Source organism: Euleptes europaea, chromosome 1 (assembly GCF_029931775.1).
Source record: "Euleptes europaea isolate rEulEur1 chromosome 1, rEulEur1.hap1, whole genome shotgun sequence".
Classification (NCBI taxonomy): domain Eukaryota; kingdom Metazoa; phylum Chordata; class Lepidosauria; order Squamata; family Sphaerodactylidae; genus Euleptes; species Euleptes europaea.
Genome location: NC_079312.1, coordinates 145,474,973 through 145,492,179, shown reverse-complemented (window position 1 = coordinate 145,492,179; position 17,207 = coordinate 145,474,973). Strand labels below are relative to the sequence as shown.

Below are 17,207 nucleotides of genomic sequence, written 5' to 3'. Positions count from 1 at the left end.
CATTGCCCTGTGTATTATCCCTGGGGGGCATTTTTCAAGGTAGAGACACTAAATTCACAGTGTAGCTTCATGAGACTCTCCTTGCATGAACCCTAAAGTTTGGTAAAGTTTGGGACAGGTAGTCTGATTTTATGGGGTTCGGATGGGGTTACCCCCTCCTCCATAGAGAAGTATGGTAAAGTTTCTCTATGGAGGAGGGGCAACCCCTTCCGGACCCCATAAAATCAGACTCCCTGACCCAATCTTCACCAAACTTTGGGGTTCATTCAAGGAGAGTCCCTTGAAGTTACCCCGAAAACATTGGAACTCTACCTCCAAAAATGCCCCCATCAGAGCTCATTAAAAAAAATCCCATAGGAAAAAGCCTGGGGAAAGCAGAAGGGGAAAAAAGCCGAATTTTTATTCAGCTGATTCAGCAATCAGCTGTCCGGCTTTGGCTTTATTCCTAGGTTTTGATATTCGGTAAAACCAAAACCCGAATGTTGCCGAAACGGCTAATTTTGGGTTCATTTTTTGTTTGGGTTTATTGATATGCACAACCCTAATCAGCCATTGACCTCAAAGCCACAAAAATGTTTTGGATAGTTTCAAAAATTAAAAATGTTTCTGTTGCTAATAAATTATAATCTGAGCTGCTACTGTTCAATGGAATATCCATCTATAAATTAGTTTGAAAGCTTTGAGCGATCGTCCTAGTATTGTCTGTCTGAAGAAGCCCTGCTGATCTTACTGCTGGAGGAATTATATTTTAATCCACAATATTATCTAATTCATAGTTTATAAATGAGTCAAGACTATTTTTGTCTCAGGATCTATCTTCAAAATTATTGTTTCCCCCTCATTACCGTTAAATTTAGAAGGAGCAGGAACATCAGGGGCTAGGGCAGTGTATTTATGGCTAGTTGGAAAGAACCATAGATCATTTATTTTCAGCTGCTTGGGATTGGAGACCTCAGGATTGGAATCATTTATGGCGTGTTTGTGACCCATTTAAAGTTGGTGCATTTCCCCGCACCCTCAGTTCTTTATTCCTCTCCCCTTTCTACCTTTCCCACCTCCCCTCTTTCTACTTCTTCCTCTATTTCCTTTTATTTTTTCTTGTCTTCCCCCTCCTCCCTTAATATGAAAAAAGAGAGATAAAATCAGTTATAAAATGTCAAATATAAAGAAACAGTATAAATGAATGGAATTGTATGCTAAACTATTCTCCCCACCCACCCACCATCACTACTGCTCATTCCATAAAACACTGTTAAAACTTGCCTTACAACTGGCAGCTGTAAATTCTGTCCATGGGTTAACAAGTTAACTAACTAACTAATTAATTAAGACTGCAGTGGGCTAGAAATGCTAACAGATAAGAAAACTCAGTCGCAAGACATAGGGCTAATAAGCTAACTACTGAAACCTACAGAAAGTAAAAGAGGAGGGAGAATAAACTTAGATAAGAGAGGAAGTGTCAGGAGGAGGTAAAAAGTAAATGAATAGTGCAAGAAATAGTTGGCCAAATGTCAAATGCCAAGCTAAAACAAAAAGCTCACGAAACATTTCTTATCTCCATTAAGCCATTTGTGAGCTTTCAGGTTCTTTGAAACTGTTTCTTAGACTAGTTGTTAAAAGATAGATGCTTCCCTAGGTTAAAAAGTTCAAGTTGGACTTTAATATTGTAAGAGACGGTGGCCAGAACCTCTCTCTGTACTAAGTGGGAACCACCTGCCAGCCTCAAGGCTCAGTGGGCATCAGCATTGCATGCTTTCCTGAGAAATGGGGCTGATGCCATGTTGGGGAATACTGCCACAGGTGGGCATGTCAAAGAGCCACTTAGAAGGGTGCAGCTCCTCATAGGAGTGCACATCCAGTATGTCAACAAGCTTCACTGCCTTTGTTGTTGTTTTCCCTTGAAATTTAAATTGGCAAGGGAAGTGCATGCTATTGTTTATTGTCATTAAACTTTGACATGTGCCAAAACAAACAAATTCTACGTAAAGCTTTGGATTGTTAGAATAATAACATCTTGTTTATAAAAAAATTTTCTTGATAAAATATTTCAGTTCAAATACTTGTGGCTATTGGGAGAACCTGTGAAGCATTTATTCAGTGCATAATATTAATTGGGTATTTTAGTTTTGTTTGACTTGTACATTTAGTAAGCATGCCAAAATGGATCACAGTCTATTTTGGACACTGAAAATTTCTTGTTTCATAATTTTCTGAAAAGGCCACATTGCTCCCAGCTTTGTAAAAGAACTCCATACCCCTCCCATACCCTGGTCCCTGATCTGATACCCAGTCTTTCCTTGGATTTGTTCTGACCTAGTCTGCAAACCCATGATTGGAATAATTCTGAATAGACTTGCACTGTAGGCCAATGAGGTTCAACAAATCTAAAGGTCTCCCCAGAGCATCCGGGGGCGGGGTGTCGCTCCCTTCTCTGCTGCTTTTCCTGTAGTATACAGCTTTTCTTAGACTCTCAGATTTTTTTCCTGAAAGTATAAGAATGCCGCAAATTATTTAAATAGACGGATGTGTTAGCTCACAACGCTATCTTATGCAGGTGTCTTTTAACCATTTTGTAAGGTTATATCTGATATTTATATTTTCACACGCTGCCGTATGTACAGTGATTTTATGCCAATAAAGGACGATATGACTGACAAAAAGACTCTCAGATGCACTCCACACTTTATGGAGGAACCACCAGTATGCCTGTGGCAAACATGGTTGTGTGTGAAATGGTCCTTCTAAATGCATGTTTTTGATGCTGCTGCTTCCCCTTGTGTAGAAAAAGCAGGGTGCAAAAGCATAATTATTGGCTGGCAGGGGTTTCTCATGGGAATTAATAAGTGAGGGAGCAGAGAGTTGTCAACTGAGATGACAGCTATTTGGAGAGGAATTAAGACTCCAATTGGAGCTAGTATTGCTGCTGACACCCCCTCCCCTCCTTTTTGGCAGGAGAATCATTGCCTCCGCATCAAGATCCTAGGTGATTGCTACTATTGTGTCTCAGGGCTGCCGGAACCACGGGCGGACCATGCTCACTGCTGTGTGGAGATGGGCGTTGACATGATCGAGGCCATTTCGTGAGTGTGAGAGGGAGAGCTTGCGAAGGGACTTGGTTTTCAAGGCGTTGCATACGCTCTGGGATGCTCTGTAATTTTCAATAGATGCGTAACATTAATGTATTTTGCCTCAGAACAACACAGTGTGCAAGATTTTGAATTCTTCAGAATGCTTCATCAGGCTGGATATCAAAAAACAACACACACACCCTTTAAACATTCCACCTGATGAAGAGGCTTGGAGAGCTCAAAAACTTGCGCATTGTGTTGTGTTATTTTTGTAGGTCCTAATACACAGAATTACTTGCTATTTTGTGTTTTGCATCCTGCGTTAGACCTGCTGGACTACCCACCGTAAACAATTAATTGTACAATGTTTCCAAATGCTTGTGCAAAGTGGTATATTAGCTACCAACACCATTCAGCATCCATTGGGAGGGTAACTGCTTATCTGAAATAGCATAACTAGAGATGTGTAATCTGCAGTGGAGAAAGTCCAACTTATGTGTCAAGAAAAAATACATTTTGGAACAGAATCATTCATATGCATTAGAGATTCTGCCCCCTAACAATTCTCATTTTTGCTTTGGCTAGCAGGGGTAGAGAGTTGGCTTCCTGGCATGTGACACCAGAAGTCTTTAACGTCACTCTTCCTCTTACTTATTCCCACCTCCTGAAATTTTATTGGGCATTGTCCGCACATTATCTTTGGAGCCATAAGGGGTTAGAAACTTGCTTTTCTTCAAAATGGGAACATTGAAGTTTTCAGAGCATTAATGCAGTCCTCACTGTTACGTTCTGCAGCTCTACAATGTAACAGATGGAATATGTTTAATCTTTGATGCATTATTTATGCAGTTAGTTACTGTGTCCTTTTAGAAAAAATATTGGACCAGGATGACCCAGGCTAGCCCAATTTTGTCAGCTCTCAGAAGTTAAGCAGGGTCAGCCCTGGTTAGTATTTGGATGGGAGACCACCAAGGCAATCTATGGTTGCTACACAGAGGCAGGCAATGGCAAACTGCCTTTGTTCGTCTTTCCTTGAAAACCCCAAAGGGTTGCCATAAGTCGGCTGCAACTTGAGGGGACTTTCGACCAGAGAGGAAGAAATGACAGCTAGGGCGATTTAGAATGTAGGGACCATTGTGAATTATGTGGTGAGGCCAAAAGGAAATGTGCTTCCTCTTCCTGGTGCTTCCCGACTATCTAAAATTCCTAACTATTCCAGCCTTTCGAAGACTTTTCTTCTTGGCCAGACATAATGCCTTACCTCTCAACGAACTATTTGGCAGATTCTTAGACAGTCCAATCAATCACAGAATCTGCCCATGTGGAAAGGCAAAGACAGAAACACTTATCCATTTTTTATTCAGTTGTGATTTATAGTCTTTAAGATTGTCATTTATCACTCCACTTATTTCACACTTTCCTGTTCTCACGATTATCATTTAATTTATCACCTATCTAGTAAAGGTAAGGCTGTTACTCTATCTGTAGTGTATTACTTAACAGCTGCTTTGAAGATACACCAAAAGTTATAACCAAGTTATACCTAAATGCTCATCTGCATACAGGCACACTTTTTTTGCACTGGAAAGCTAGGGTGGAACTGGAACACATTTTGGAGATCAAGTTTTAGATCCAAATGCTTCATTTAGACAGTGACGGTGGACCCATTTGTTGATGGTGGACCCATAAGCCTCTTGGATGTATATATAAATGTAAGCAACAGTGCATTCCTAAACAGAGTTACACCCTTCTACTTCCATTGACTTCAGCAGACTTGGAAGCATGAAACTCTGCTTGGGATGGCACTGCTAGACTACCAGCATTACACTGTCCTAGATTTCCAGCTGTCTGTATTCTATGTACAGGACTATGGTATACCATGTCAAAGCTAGGAGGTGGCTTTAAAACAGCAAGATTCTGGCTCCTCTGATTATGGAAGAGAGCTGATTGGAAAACTTTTATTGTCAGCTGAAGGATCAGAACCTATGAGCACTTGGCACATGACTAGCTTCTGTTCCATGTGTCTAAGTGTACTGTGTTAACTACCGATGGCATTTGTGGGGTATATAGGAAGAGGGCCACTATGTTTTGCCCTGGCCCCTGGGTTGCTTCTCTATATCCCCAATGTTCTGTGTTCAGTGTCCTGGTATATGGTGAGGAATTTATACATTAGGTGCCCCGACCTTCTGCATTCACTGTACCGTATTGACCAACCGTGTCTATTGATCCTAGAGTCTTTTTCTCTCTTCTCCTCCCTTGCCTGCAGTGAGCCCCATTCACCATTCTGATGTGCAAGTTCTATACAGTTGTACATGTCCTGTTGACAGGGGAAAGAGGGAAGGACATCTGTCACATTTTGATCCTGCCCTTCTTCCAATGAGCTCAGGGCAGCATCCATGTTTCTCTACTCCCTGTACCTAAACATCCCTTTTAGGTCTTTCACTAGGCTTTGAGGAGGGTGTGTGTAGAAAAGAGATTTGGGGGGAGGGCTTGATGCTCATTCCTTTTCCCCTCCTTCCAGGCTGGTACGTGAGGTGACAGGCGTGAATGTAAACATGCGTGTTGGGATCCACAGCGGACGTGTGCATTGTGGAGTCTTGGGGCTGCGCAAGTGGCAGTTTGATGTCTGGTCCAACGATGTCACCCTGGCCAACCACATGGAGGCTGGTGGAAAAGCTGGGTGAGTCAGGTTGTCACAGGGCTGGGTAAAGCGTGCAGAGTGTCTGGGGTACTGATGAGATATGATTCTGCACAAGGGAATGATTTGGGGGAGCAGTTCGTAGCTGCAGAAGTATCTGGATGGGGCTGTGGGTTAGAGATTGTGGGCTAGGATAGCACTGCATACTGTGGCAAGCGTAGTTGTGACACATGGCTGTTAACAACTGAGGGAGAACAGCTCCCTATGGCTATTCTGGAAGCTTTCTGCTAGCACTGTGGTAATACCCTTGACCCCATCTAACAATAATGGGTGGTTCTTGCCCACAGGTCCCCAGTGTGGTGCCTGTGGATGCTATGGTGCCCGCCACCACCATTTCTGGCACCCAAGTGTTATTAGGAAGTGGGTGGGGCTAGGTAGGTCTTTTGCCCAGCAAGGCTTCTCATTTACTATTGGAGATTTGATTGGCTATACAGATTTTTTAAAACGTTGCTTTGGCAGCAGCTGCCACCACAACACAAGGATCTGCACTGTGTTACTGAAGTTAAGCTGCGGCAATCATTTTGTGGCTGGCTCCATTTCCTGCAGCAACCATTTTGTTGCTTTGCACACCATGTCATGTCAGAGTACCAAAAGTGCCTGCAGGGTCATAGGAGACCCCTACTCTAGCTTCTCGGCTTCTGGAAGGGCAGCATGGATTGCCAGAGGAAATACGCTATTTGTGATATATTTTCTGCTGATGTCACTGGCACCATCCAATAGATTCGTCTCACAGTAGTGTAGCCATCTTGTATTCACTAAAGGGCCTGGGATAAGTATGACCAATGGGGAGCAGGAATGGGTGTTTTCCGTGAACTCAGGAGGTATCATTGCTGTTTAACAGCTATTCTTCCACAATAGCAAGCACTGGCCAGGGTAATGTTGTTTGACTGCCCCAGTCATCGTTATGTGGTTCTTCTGGGAGAGCCATGTCTGCAGAGCACCCCTCCCCCCGCGCATGCGCACACACACACACAAGCTTGGTTTGGCTGAGGTTTGCTGACCAAGAAAGCATGAGGTCCCACAGAATTTGCAGCCCCGCATTAATAAAATGTGGCAGCTGTGATCAAGGTCTGCTAAGATCTACTTTCCCCTCACAACCATCCTGTCATCCTTCTGAAGCCTCTGCACTGGTTTTTGCTATTATCGTTTGCATTAGTTTCATGTTTCCAGTCCTTGATGTTTCACAGTCTATACTCCAGCTATGCCTGTCAGCTTTCTTGTGCGATGTGCTTTGTACTACATTGTCGATTAATCTCCCTTTGGGTCAAACCACTCTTGCCTTTGTGCCTTCTACTAGGCCAGTGGTCTTCAACCTATGGGTTGGGACCCTCAGGTGAATCATGGTGCTCTACCTGTTGAACTGTGAGCCTCTATAGAGCCACCAATTTTAATTTTTTGTGCAGCTTTTTGGAAGAACCTACTGTGTTAGCAGCAGACAGCAGTGGTATTGTGAGGCAAGGGAACTCAGTGCTGGATAGAATTCTTCCATGGCTTTGCCGCTTGACTTTTTCTTCATGATGGTACACTAGCTGGCACTCAGCTTGTGTTTCCTGTACCTGGCTCTCTTTGAGTACTGCCTGTAGTCTTAGCCTTGACACCATTGAAGCCATAATTCTGGCTCTTCCTGACATGTGACTCTGTCATTTAAGTAAAATTTGTTTTTGCAGCTCAGTGGATCTTAGATGTAGAAAAGTCGAAGACTGTTGTACTACCTTGTTTCTTGTGGACATACACTGCCCTCCCTGTTCATGAAGCCACTCCTTCAAGTTCCACTTCCCAGCAAAGGCTTTCTTTGGCCCCACCATGCTTGTTCCCCTGCTGTGATCTTCCCATCTGAGATATTTAGCTATCAGTCCCCAATCCCTTGCTCAATCCATTTCTTGTCCACCCAAAGCAGACTGCCTTTGTGTTGCCCATCCCTTGCATTCTGATAGGTGACAAATGTTTCAAGGTGACAAATGTTTCACCGTAGCTGTAGTGACAAGTGTGGTTCTTTTTAGGGATGGCTCAGTGATGGATGAGAAATGTGATCCATGAAGTGGGGTGGCTGAGTGGCGGAATTCTGCGGTAGATAAGGAAGGGCTGTGGCTCTGGTGGAGGGCATGCTTTACATGTAGAAAGTCCTGGGTTCAATCTCTGGTATCTCCCATTTCAGTGATCTTGGGTACCAGGTGGTGGGAAAGACTATCTTTGCCTGAGAAACTGGAGAGCCACTGCCTGTCAGAGTACACACTGAGCTGGACAGTCCAATGTGTTGGACTGTATAAGGCAGCATCAGTTCATATATGTATTTTCTTACTGCAGGCGGATCCATATTACACGGGCAACACTGCAGTACCTGAATGGGGACTATGAAGTAGAACCTGGACAGGGTGGTGAGCGCAATGCCTACCTTAAAGAGCATAACATCGAGACCTTCTTCATCGTGGGTTGCAGCCAGAAACGAGTGAGTCCAGCTGTGGTTGGGTGGTGGTATTTTGCACTAATATAGGGATGGAGAACCTTGACGTCCTTCCACAAGGCACTGGCTCCCTACTCTTGAGTACAGTTCTGTGAAAGGGTGAAAGTCCTGCTGCCAAAAGTTGAAATGGAAGGAGGAGGTTCGAAGGGAACTTACCTCTGTGTCCTGTGCTACTTTTTAACAGAAAGAAGAGAAGGCCATTTTAGCCAAGTTGCAACGGGTCCAGGCCAACTCCACCGAGGGGCTGGTGCCTCGCTGGGTGCCCGAACGCTCGTTCCCCCGGACCAAGGACTCGAAGGCCTTCCGACAGATGGTGAGTGCCAGCAAGGGGCACAGAGAGAGGGTCATGCTTGGCTGTATATCTGGAGAGGTAGATGGAACACAGGAGCAGTGACCTTCTTTTTTCTTGGGCATGTCTCTTCTATGCTTGCAGGACCTTGGAATTACTCCTCTGTCATGGGCCATTGTTCAGTGCTCTCTCAGCTGAGAAATATTCCTCCCCCCAAAATGGCACCCTTTATGCGGGTTTTATGGATCTTAAGGGAGCCTTTGATGCCATCCTGAGGGAGAGGCTATGGTCGAAACTATCAAATTCTAGTATGGGTAGGAAGTTACTATGGCTCATTTAACAATTTCAGACTGACCTCGCAGTTCAGGTTTGCTGTGGCGACTAATGAGAACTAACCGAGCCCTTGGAATTGGCCAAGGGAGTTAGACAAGGTTGCCTCCTTGCTCCTCTCTTGTTTAATCTATATCTGAATGATATGGCAACCAGTTTCTGAGTTTTGTCATCCCCTTCCCTGGAGGCACACTGTCCTTGTGGTACCAGTTGGACCCTTTTTGGTCTCTCCTGCCTTTGAGGGCAATAGTTAACCTTTCATTTTTGCTGTTTTTTTTCTGTTTGTGATTTTTGTTAATAATTGTAAGCCACCTTGAAATTATTATTTTTTAACAGAAAGGTATGTTAAATAAAAAGCTCAGAGGAAGCAGTGCATCTGAATACCAGTTGCTGGAGAACAGTCACCGGAAGGGAGCTGCTTGCCTTCAAGCCCTGCTCACTAGCTTCTTTGTTTAAAGTAGTTCTTAGCAACTTCTCCCTTGAACTTCTCAAGGTGTCTTACAACAATTCAGAGTCAAAACAATGAAATGTTTTATTATTGATGCTTTGATTAAATTACAAAAGCCACAAAAACGGCTTAAAAACAGAAAAAATCCACCAGCATAAAATAACACCTACAACATCAAAAAGCATAAAAAAGAGAACAGCATAAACAACAGGGTCATTTCAAAGCATGACTACCAATAAAACCAGTAGAGCAGATAACATCCAAATAAAAGCCAAGAAAAAACAATAACACACAATTGCCAGAATACCATCACAAACAGAGGTCTCAGAAAATTATTTCCATCTGGTGCTGAAAAGTCTAGGTGCCAGGCAAGGTTTGGAGAGAGCATTGCATGATGGGGTGCCCTTTGGGATTTCCCTACGGCTGGCCACAACTGGAAATGGGATGTTGGACTAGAACACTAGACTTAATCTACCAGGATTCTTCTTATTTTCTTGAGGCTATTACAAGTCATCCCAGCACCCTGAATTCTATCCAGAAGACAATAGTGAACCATGCCCTAGATGAATTAGGCCTGGACATGGGGTAACTGGGGGGAGGACAGAGAAAAACCTTTAGATAAATAATTCATCAGTTCCAAAAGGGCTGTAGATTATAACTATAAAATGACAAAACAATACGATTACAGGAAATAAAAATTGCCAGAATGATCCTTGTTTACTCACTGTGAAGGGTCCTTCTCTCTGAGGTAAGAATGGCATCTTCAATTCTGGGTGGTTCTCATTTGCTTGCCCAGGGAGGCAGGAAGAAAATGGTTAAAAAGGGTTCCGCCCCCTGCTCCACGGGCGGGAAACCATCCCTTTCAGTTTTCTATTCTTAACGCGCTGAAAATCAACATTGAAAAAACAGGAACAACTGACTAGGAAACTCGACAATAGGTTGCAGCATTTAAACAACAAGAATAAACATCATGAGTTAGTAACTGGGTTTCCAGTTGACCTAAGTAATCCCTTGTAAATATACTGCCTCTTTTCCCCTTTTTTTATTTTTATTTGTATTACATTTCATTTCCAGTCTCTTCTTCCGTCTTCTCCTCCGGGTGGGGAAGATGCCCTTCTTACCTCAGAAAGAAGGACCCTTCACTGTGAGTAAACAAGGGTCATTCTCCACTGAGGGAAGGGCATCTTCAATTCTGGGACCTCCAAGAGCTGTCCCTTGTTACGGGTGGGAATGTCATTCGCTCGTCACTTGTTGAAGGACTCGCCTTCCGAAGGCTGCATCTGCTGAGGAAAAGGAATTTATTCTGTAGTGACATACGAAGGCTGAAATAGACGACCAAGTGGCCGCTTTACAGATGTCCTCCACAGAGGCTTGTCTTGTGAAGGCTGCAGAGGTCGCTGCACTACGCACTGAATGTACTGTAATGCCCTCCGGAACCGGAATCCGACTAGAGGAGTATGCTTGGACGATGCATTGTCTGATGACCTGGCTGACTGAAGACTTAGATAACTTGCCGGTGACAAGGAGATAGACATCGCTTCGGTCTTTCTAATGGATTCCATGTGGGCGATGTAAATCTTTAAGGCTCTGCGCAAGTCCAACGAATTCCAGTCCTTCTCCGTTTGGCAGGACGGATTTGGGCAAAAGGACAGAAGGTGGTGCTCCTGGTCTCTGTGAAAGGGGGTATTTACCTTTTGAATAAAGGTTGGGTCTGGGCGCAGAACCACTTTTTATGGAAGACACATAGTCCCTTGTTAACGGAAAGAGCACCCAGTTGAGATACTTTTCGCGCTGAAGTGACTGCTACTAGGAATAGCGTTTTCATCCTGAGTAGTATCATTAAGGTCTCCTTGAGGGGCTCAAAGGGCGCCTTGGTTAATGCAGACAGTACAATATGTAACCGCCAGGTTGGAAATCTGTGTGCTGTGGCTAGAGAAACTTGGGTTGCTCCCTTCGAAAAGGCCCTAATGTGAGGATGGTGAGCTAAGTCAAAGGCATCCAAAGAGGGAATCACTGTTGCGATGGCGGCTACTTGACATTTCAAGGTGGCGGCCTTAAGTTTCTGTTTCAGTCCCTCTTGCAGAAAGGATAGGACCTGAGATGTCTGTGGGTGTATAGGATCTATTGATTTCCTCCTGCACCACCGAACGAAGGCCTTCCAGGAGCAGTTGTATATCCTTCTAGCGGAGGAATGACGTGCTTCCATTATGGTGTCTACTACATCAGAGCTATATCCCACATCTAAGAACCGCTTCCTTTCAAGAACCAAGCGGTCAGCCTGTACCATCCTGGCTTTGGATGGTATAGAGGACCCTGTGTCAGGAGCTGAGGATGAACAGGTAACGTCCACGGCTCGTGGATGGATAGTTCCTTTAGGGATGAATACCAGGGCCTTCGAGGCCAATCCGGAGCCACTAGGATCAAGCTCGCCTGTTCCCGTTGAATCTTTCGAATTACCTGAGGTAGCAGAGGGAGAGGCGGGAATGCGTATAGGATGCCCTTTGGCCATAGAACCATCAGTTCGTCCGTCTGCTCGGCCTTCCCGTCGTGGAATCTCGAGTAGAACCTCGGGAGCTGATTGTTGCAGCTGGATGCGAATAAGTCCTCTACTGGACGGCCGAATCTGAACTAGTTCCTGGAAAATCTCCTTGTTGAGTGTCCATTCTGCTTCATCGAGCCATTGCCGGCTCAACCAGTCGGCCTGACTGTTCAGGATTCCCCTGATGTGCTCCGCCTTTAAGGACTTCAGATGGTTCTCTGCCCAGGACAAGATGGGTTCCGTCTCCCGGTGTAGCCTGTAGGACCGAGAGCCCTCCTGCTTGTTTAAGTGGGCTTTGGCCGAGATGTTGTCTGTGCATACTAGGACGTGGTGACCTTTCAGAAGGGATTGGAAGGAAAGTAATGCTTTCCAGATCGCCCTGATCTCCAGCACATTTATATGTAGGGTCTTCTCCTGCACTGACCAGACACATTGGGCCATGTGTCCCTCTAGGATAGCCCTCCAGGCTTGCGTCGGAGAACAGCTGTTTTGGTTCTTTGTGAAATCTAGGCCCTTCTGCAGGCTGGAAAGTCTGGTCCACCATCTGAGACTCCGTCTGACTTGCGGTGTGACGATGACTGCCCTTGTCTCTTTGGCTAGGATCTGTAGCTGGTAGGGACGCAGGAGCCATTAAAGAGGCCTGGCATGAAATCAGGCCCACGGCACACATCCGATGCAGGCAATCATCAACCCTTGTAGTCGAGCAAGGGACATCAGTTGCACCGACGAGGACCTGATGACTTCTTTGGATGCGCATGCAATCTTGTTGGCTTTCTCCGCTGGCAGGGAGACCATGTTGTTTTGAGTATTGATAACTACTCCAAGGTGTAAGATGTTCTGTTGAGGTGACAGGAAACTCTTTTCCCAATTGATGAGATAGCCATGAGATGTTAAGGCTTGAATCACTCTTCGGGTATGTTCTGAGGCGAGAGTTTTCGAAGGAGCACTGATCAGGATGTCGTTGAGATACGGGAACAACTGAAGACCTTCCTTGTGCAGGTGAGCAATCAGCGTCACCATGACCTTGGAAAATACCCGAGGTGCTGATGTGAGGCCGAAGGGTAGGGCCTGAAACTGATAGTGCATCCCTTGATAACAGAAGTGCAGGAACCTTCTGTGGGAAATATGTATTGGCAGGTGTAGATGTGCCTCTGTCAAGTCAATTGAAGTCAGAAAGGATCCTGGACGAAGAGCCTCCAGGATGGACTTTAACGTTTCCATGTGGAAATGTTTTTTGATGGTGTATCTGTTTACGAACTTTAAGTTTAGAGTGGCCCTCCAGTCCCCATTCTTCTTGGGGACTGTGAAAAATACGGAGTAAACTCCTTGCTGATGTTCCGGAGGCACCATTTCTATGGCCTTTATTTGAAGCAGATGTTGAATGGTGATAGTTCTTAGTTGCTTTGCTGGTTTGTGGGACGCTGGAGACTGAATGAACTTGTCTGGGAGAAGATTGCGAAATTCTGTACAATAACCATCCTGTATCAGATTTTTCACCCACTGGTCTGGCTGTAGTGCTTCCCATTGAGTCTGGTATTGTTGAAGTCTTCCCTCGATGTCTTGCGACTTGGCGTCATTGCTTGAATGACTTTTGTTGTTTATCAATCTTGTTGCTGCCGCGTTCACTAGAGCTGGAGTACCTGTTGAACCTACTTCCTCCTTGAAAATAACCTCTCCCACTAGACCAGCCCCCTCTCCTCTGGTCATGTTTGTGTCTGGGAAGGGTATGGAACGATCGAAAGGAAGGATAGGATGAGGAAGAAGACCTCCCCTCCCTCTGAAATGATTTAGGCATAGCCTTCTTTTTGTCTCTTGTTTCAACCAAAATCTTTTCCAAGGCGTCACCTACAAGGCGACTTCCCTGGAAGGGGTATGCCATGACTGCACTCTTAGAATTGTTCCCTGCTTGCCAGACTCTTAGCCAAAGAGCTCTTCTGGTGGCAGTAGCCGAAGCCAGGGTCCTTGCTGCAAAGGTCATTGAGTCCAGCGTGGCGTCTGCCATGAAATTGGTGGCTTTCAGAACTCTGCTGAAGCCCTCTGCCACCCTTCTATTTTCACTGGGAATCAATTGGATGAGCTTCTTCAGCCATATCAAGGATGCCCTGGTGAATATGGAGGCTGTAGCTGAAGCCTGAACAGCTACAGTTGCTGCTTCATGCATTTTCTTACAAGTAAAATCAGCCTTTCCATCCCAGGGGTCCTTAATGGCCCCCATGCCATCATCAGACACGAGTTCTGCTGATTGCAGGGCTGCGATGGGACCGACAACCAGAGGAATCTTGAGAAGAGCCATGGCCTTCAGGTCCAGGGTGTAGAACCTCCTGACGTTGGTATGGAACTGGCGATTTGAAGTGGGCTTCTCCCACTCCGCAGTTAGCAGCTTTTTAAAGTAAGCTGGGAAGGGGACAGTAACGCTCTGTTCCTCCACCACAGGGAAATAGTCCTTATGGCCCACAGGCTCCGGTTGCCCTTTAGGGTCCTCTGCCTGTGTCTGTTAAGATCCAGAGCAGACAAGGCATTTGCCAAAAGGGACTGATAGTCATCACTAGAAAACAGTCTAGTCTTTTGATTATCTATGGGAGGTGCCTCTTCGTCAGAAGAGAACTCCCTTTCTTCTTTATCTTCCATATCAGACCCCTGTAGGGAGGCAGAAAGATCATGCTGCCCATAATCCACATTCACTTGTCCCCCCCCCCCCCACATTTCTGGCTGCCTTGGTTAGCCAAGGGCCACTGTGATCTTCCTGGCTCTGCTCCCCTTCCCCGCTAAAGCTAGGGTGCCTAGGAGAGCCTTGATGGCTGGCACTGATAAGGGAAGCCTGAGAGGCAACCCGTGATAGGAAGGAAGAAACCTTCAGGCCCTGCAAGTGGTCTCTAAGGACGCTTCCCACAACTGCATTAATTTCCCTATGCAGGCAAATCCTATTTTCCTCATCCCCCAAAAAAGAATTAAAGGGCAGGTTACTGACCGCGGCTCTCCATGCGGCTTCCTGATGGTCCTGCGCTCTGTCAAAGTCAGTCTTGGCTCGACGGAGCACTGCAGCAGCGTCTTCAGGGGCCGGCGCCATTTTTGCAGCTTTTTCTCTCGGCCCGCTTTGCCACTTCTTTTTGGTTGCTCCAGCTTCACCAGAGGGTTTCTCATTGGCAAAACCACGTTTGCGGCTGCCAGGTGGACTGGGGCTGTCCTGATCGGCCATTAATTGCCCGTCATCGTGGTCTCCTGAGCTGAAATCGTCTCCTCTTGAAGAAGAAGCATCCGCCTTTTTATTTATTTATTTATTTATTTTAAGACTAACAGACAAGGACTGGGAGGAATTAGTGAGGAGGGAAGGAAAAACAAGAAAGCCACTCACACAAAGAGGAACAAAGAGGGTAAAAGGTACAGAATCTAACTCTCTAGGAAAAATAGTGCAGAGCTGCTACAAAGCGTGCACTCCCTGGCAAAGGCAGGAAGAGAAACTGAAAGGGATGGTTTCCCGCCCGTGGAGCAGGGGACGGAACCCTTTTAAACCTTTTTCTTCCTGCCTCCCCAGGCAAGCAAATGAGAACCACCCAGAATTGAAGATGCCCTTCCCTCAGTGGAGAATTACAGTTTTATCCCCTCTGAAGCAAAACACATCTCTGTGAGACAGATTGCTCCTGATCTTAGCAGCTGAAACAGCAAATAACACCACCATCCTTCTTGTAGTTCAGACATCCTTGCCACTGCAGAACAGAGCAATTACTTCTGTGCTTCACTGTGGTCCATGTGGGGAGAGGTCTGGGCTTTAGGTAGGGTTGCCAACCTCCAGGTGGAGTCTGGTGATCTGATTACAGCTGATCTCAACTACAGAAATCGGTTTCTCCAGAGAAAACAACTGCTTTGGAGGGCGGGCTGTATGGCATTATATCCTGCTGAGCTACCTCACTTCCCCAAACCCCATCCTGGCCAGGCTCCACCCCCAAATCTCCAGGAATTTCCCAACCTGGAGTTGGCGACCCTAGCTATAGGGTATTTAATTATTTGGATGGTTTTATGGATGGGATTATAGAGGGAACCATGTTACATGTTTGTAACAGTTCTAGATAAATTATGCTGGAGTCTGATAAAGAATAAAGCAAGTTGCAGGGAAGAGTTGGGTTATTTTGAAAGGCAAGAATAATAGGGCTGATCAGCACATTCAGAAATAAGTGTCCCTCCTAAGATTGTATCCCCTCAGAATACAGAAGGGAGATTGTGTACGAATATCCCCCTCCCCCCACCCTTATTGCAAGGCAGCTTGTTGGAAAGAAGAGTTCTAGCTTAGCTTCCTCTCCGATTTACTTGTTTTCCAACTGCAAGGTTGGGGTATATGTAGGACAAGGGTCTCCAAGGTAGCTGGTGAGTTACTGGCAGTTTACCAGTTGATGCAGAATAGCTCATGTATCCTCTAGAAAACCTAGCAAAATATTGCACAAAGATCTATTCTAGGCTTTATTTTTTTAAAGGTGTTTATTCTATGAGTTTTCTCTGTTTTCCTTAGCTGAAAATTCCAAAATTTTCATTTCTTGTCCTCTGTTTGGTCCATGTTGTGTTTCTAGGACAGAACAAAATTTGGTGACGTGCTAAGTGGGGGGAAGAGCTCTGGATATTTTTCATTGCTTAGAAGTAGCTCATTAAAGAACAGGTTGGCAATCCCTGGTTTTAGGTGTATTGAGATAAAACTAGCTTCTTCCTCCCTTACAATCTGAAGTGGCACCACTGTGGAGGGCTCTGCCTTGCACTGTTTTTTCTTCAAATTTACAACAAAAGGAAGAAGCAGATTTATGATAGAGTTCCTAGTCCTGGGCCTCACCAGCTTCCCGTGCCATGCTATCTCCTAGTGCTGCCCCTCTTATTGAGAAAACCAGGTGAGAAATCCCCTTCTGCTGTTAATTTTGTGGGTGGTCTACTCTCTGTTGCCAGAATAGGGGGATTTTGTCAGGGATCTTTTTTTTAAAAAGTTAGATGTAAAGCAAACTTTTACCTTATAACAAAATGAGCTGTTGGCAAGGAAGAAGCTGATGACTTTCTTGCTTGAGTTAGTTTGGGTAGTTTTGCTTGAGCGGAGAGAACAAGAGTTAGTGAGTGTATATATGGTGGAAAAAGAGGGTCTCCTGGGTGCACAGAAAACAGATCCAATTTTACCTGGTGTGTTGTTGTTTTTAAATAAAGAAAATTGGCAACATGCTATACTAACACATGGAGAGGTTTAACTTTTAGAGTGTGTAAGAGCCTGTCCTCAGGGGGACTCAGTCTTTCTGCATGAGTTGCTGATATGGGTGTGCCTCCTGATTGGAAGGAGGAAAGCAGAGTAAATGACTCGTACAGAGATGCAATGGCCAGCCTTCTCTGAGGACAGATAATTCTGTTGCAT

General features: G+C 45.2%; 1 protein-coding gene across 1 annotated transcript in view; it reads left to right on the top strand.

Annotated features, from left to right (window-relative positions):
- Positions 1 to 17,207, top strand: part of ADCY6 (adenylate cyclase 6) — a 59,648-nt gene that overhangs the window by 20,572 nt on the left and 21,869 nt on the right. Inside the window, exons 6-9 of the mRNA XM_056856147.1 lie at positions 2,953 to 3,080; positions 5,590 to 5,748; positions 8,071 to 8,212; positions 8,412 to 8,540. Coding sequence (XP_056712125.1) covers positions 2,953 to 3,080; positions 5,590 to 5,748; positions 8,071 to 8,212; positions 8,412 to 8,540 — 558 coding nt within the window. The remainder of the gene's footprint in view (positions 1 to 2,952; positions 3,081 to 5,589; positions 5,749 to 8,070; positions 8,213 to 8,411; positions 8,541 to 17,207) is intronic.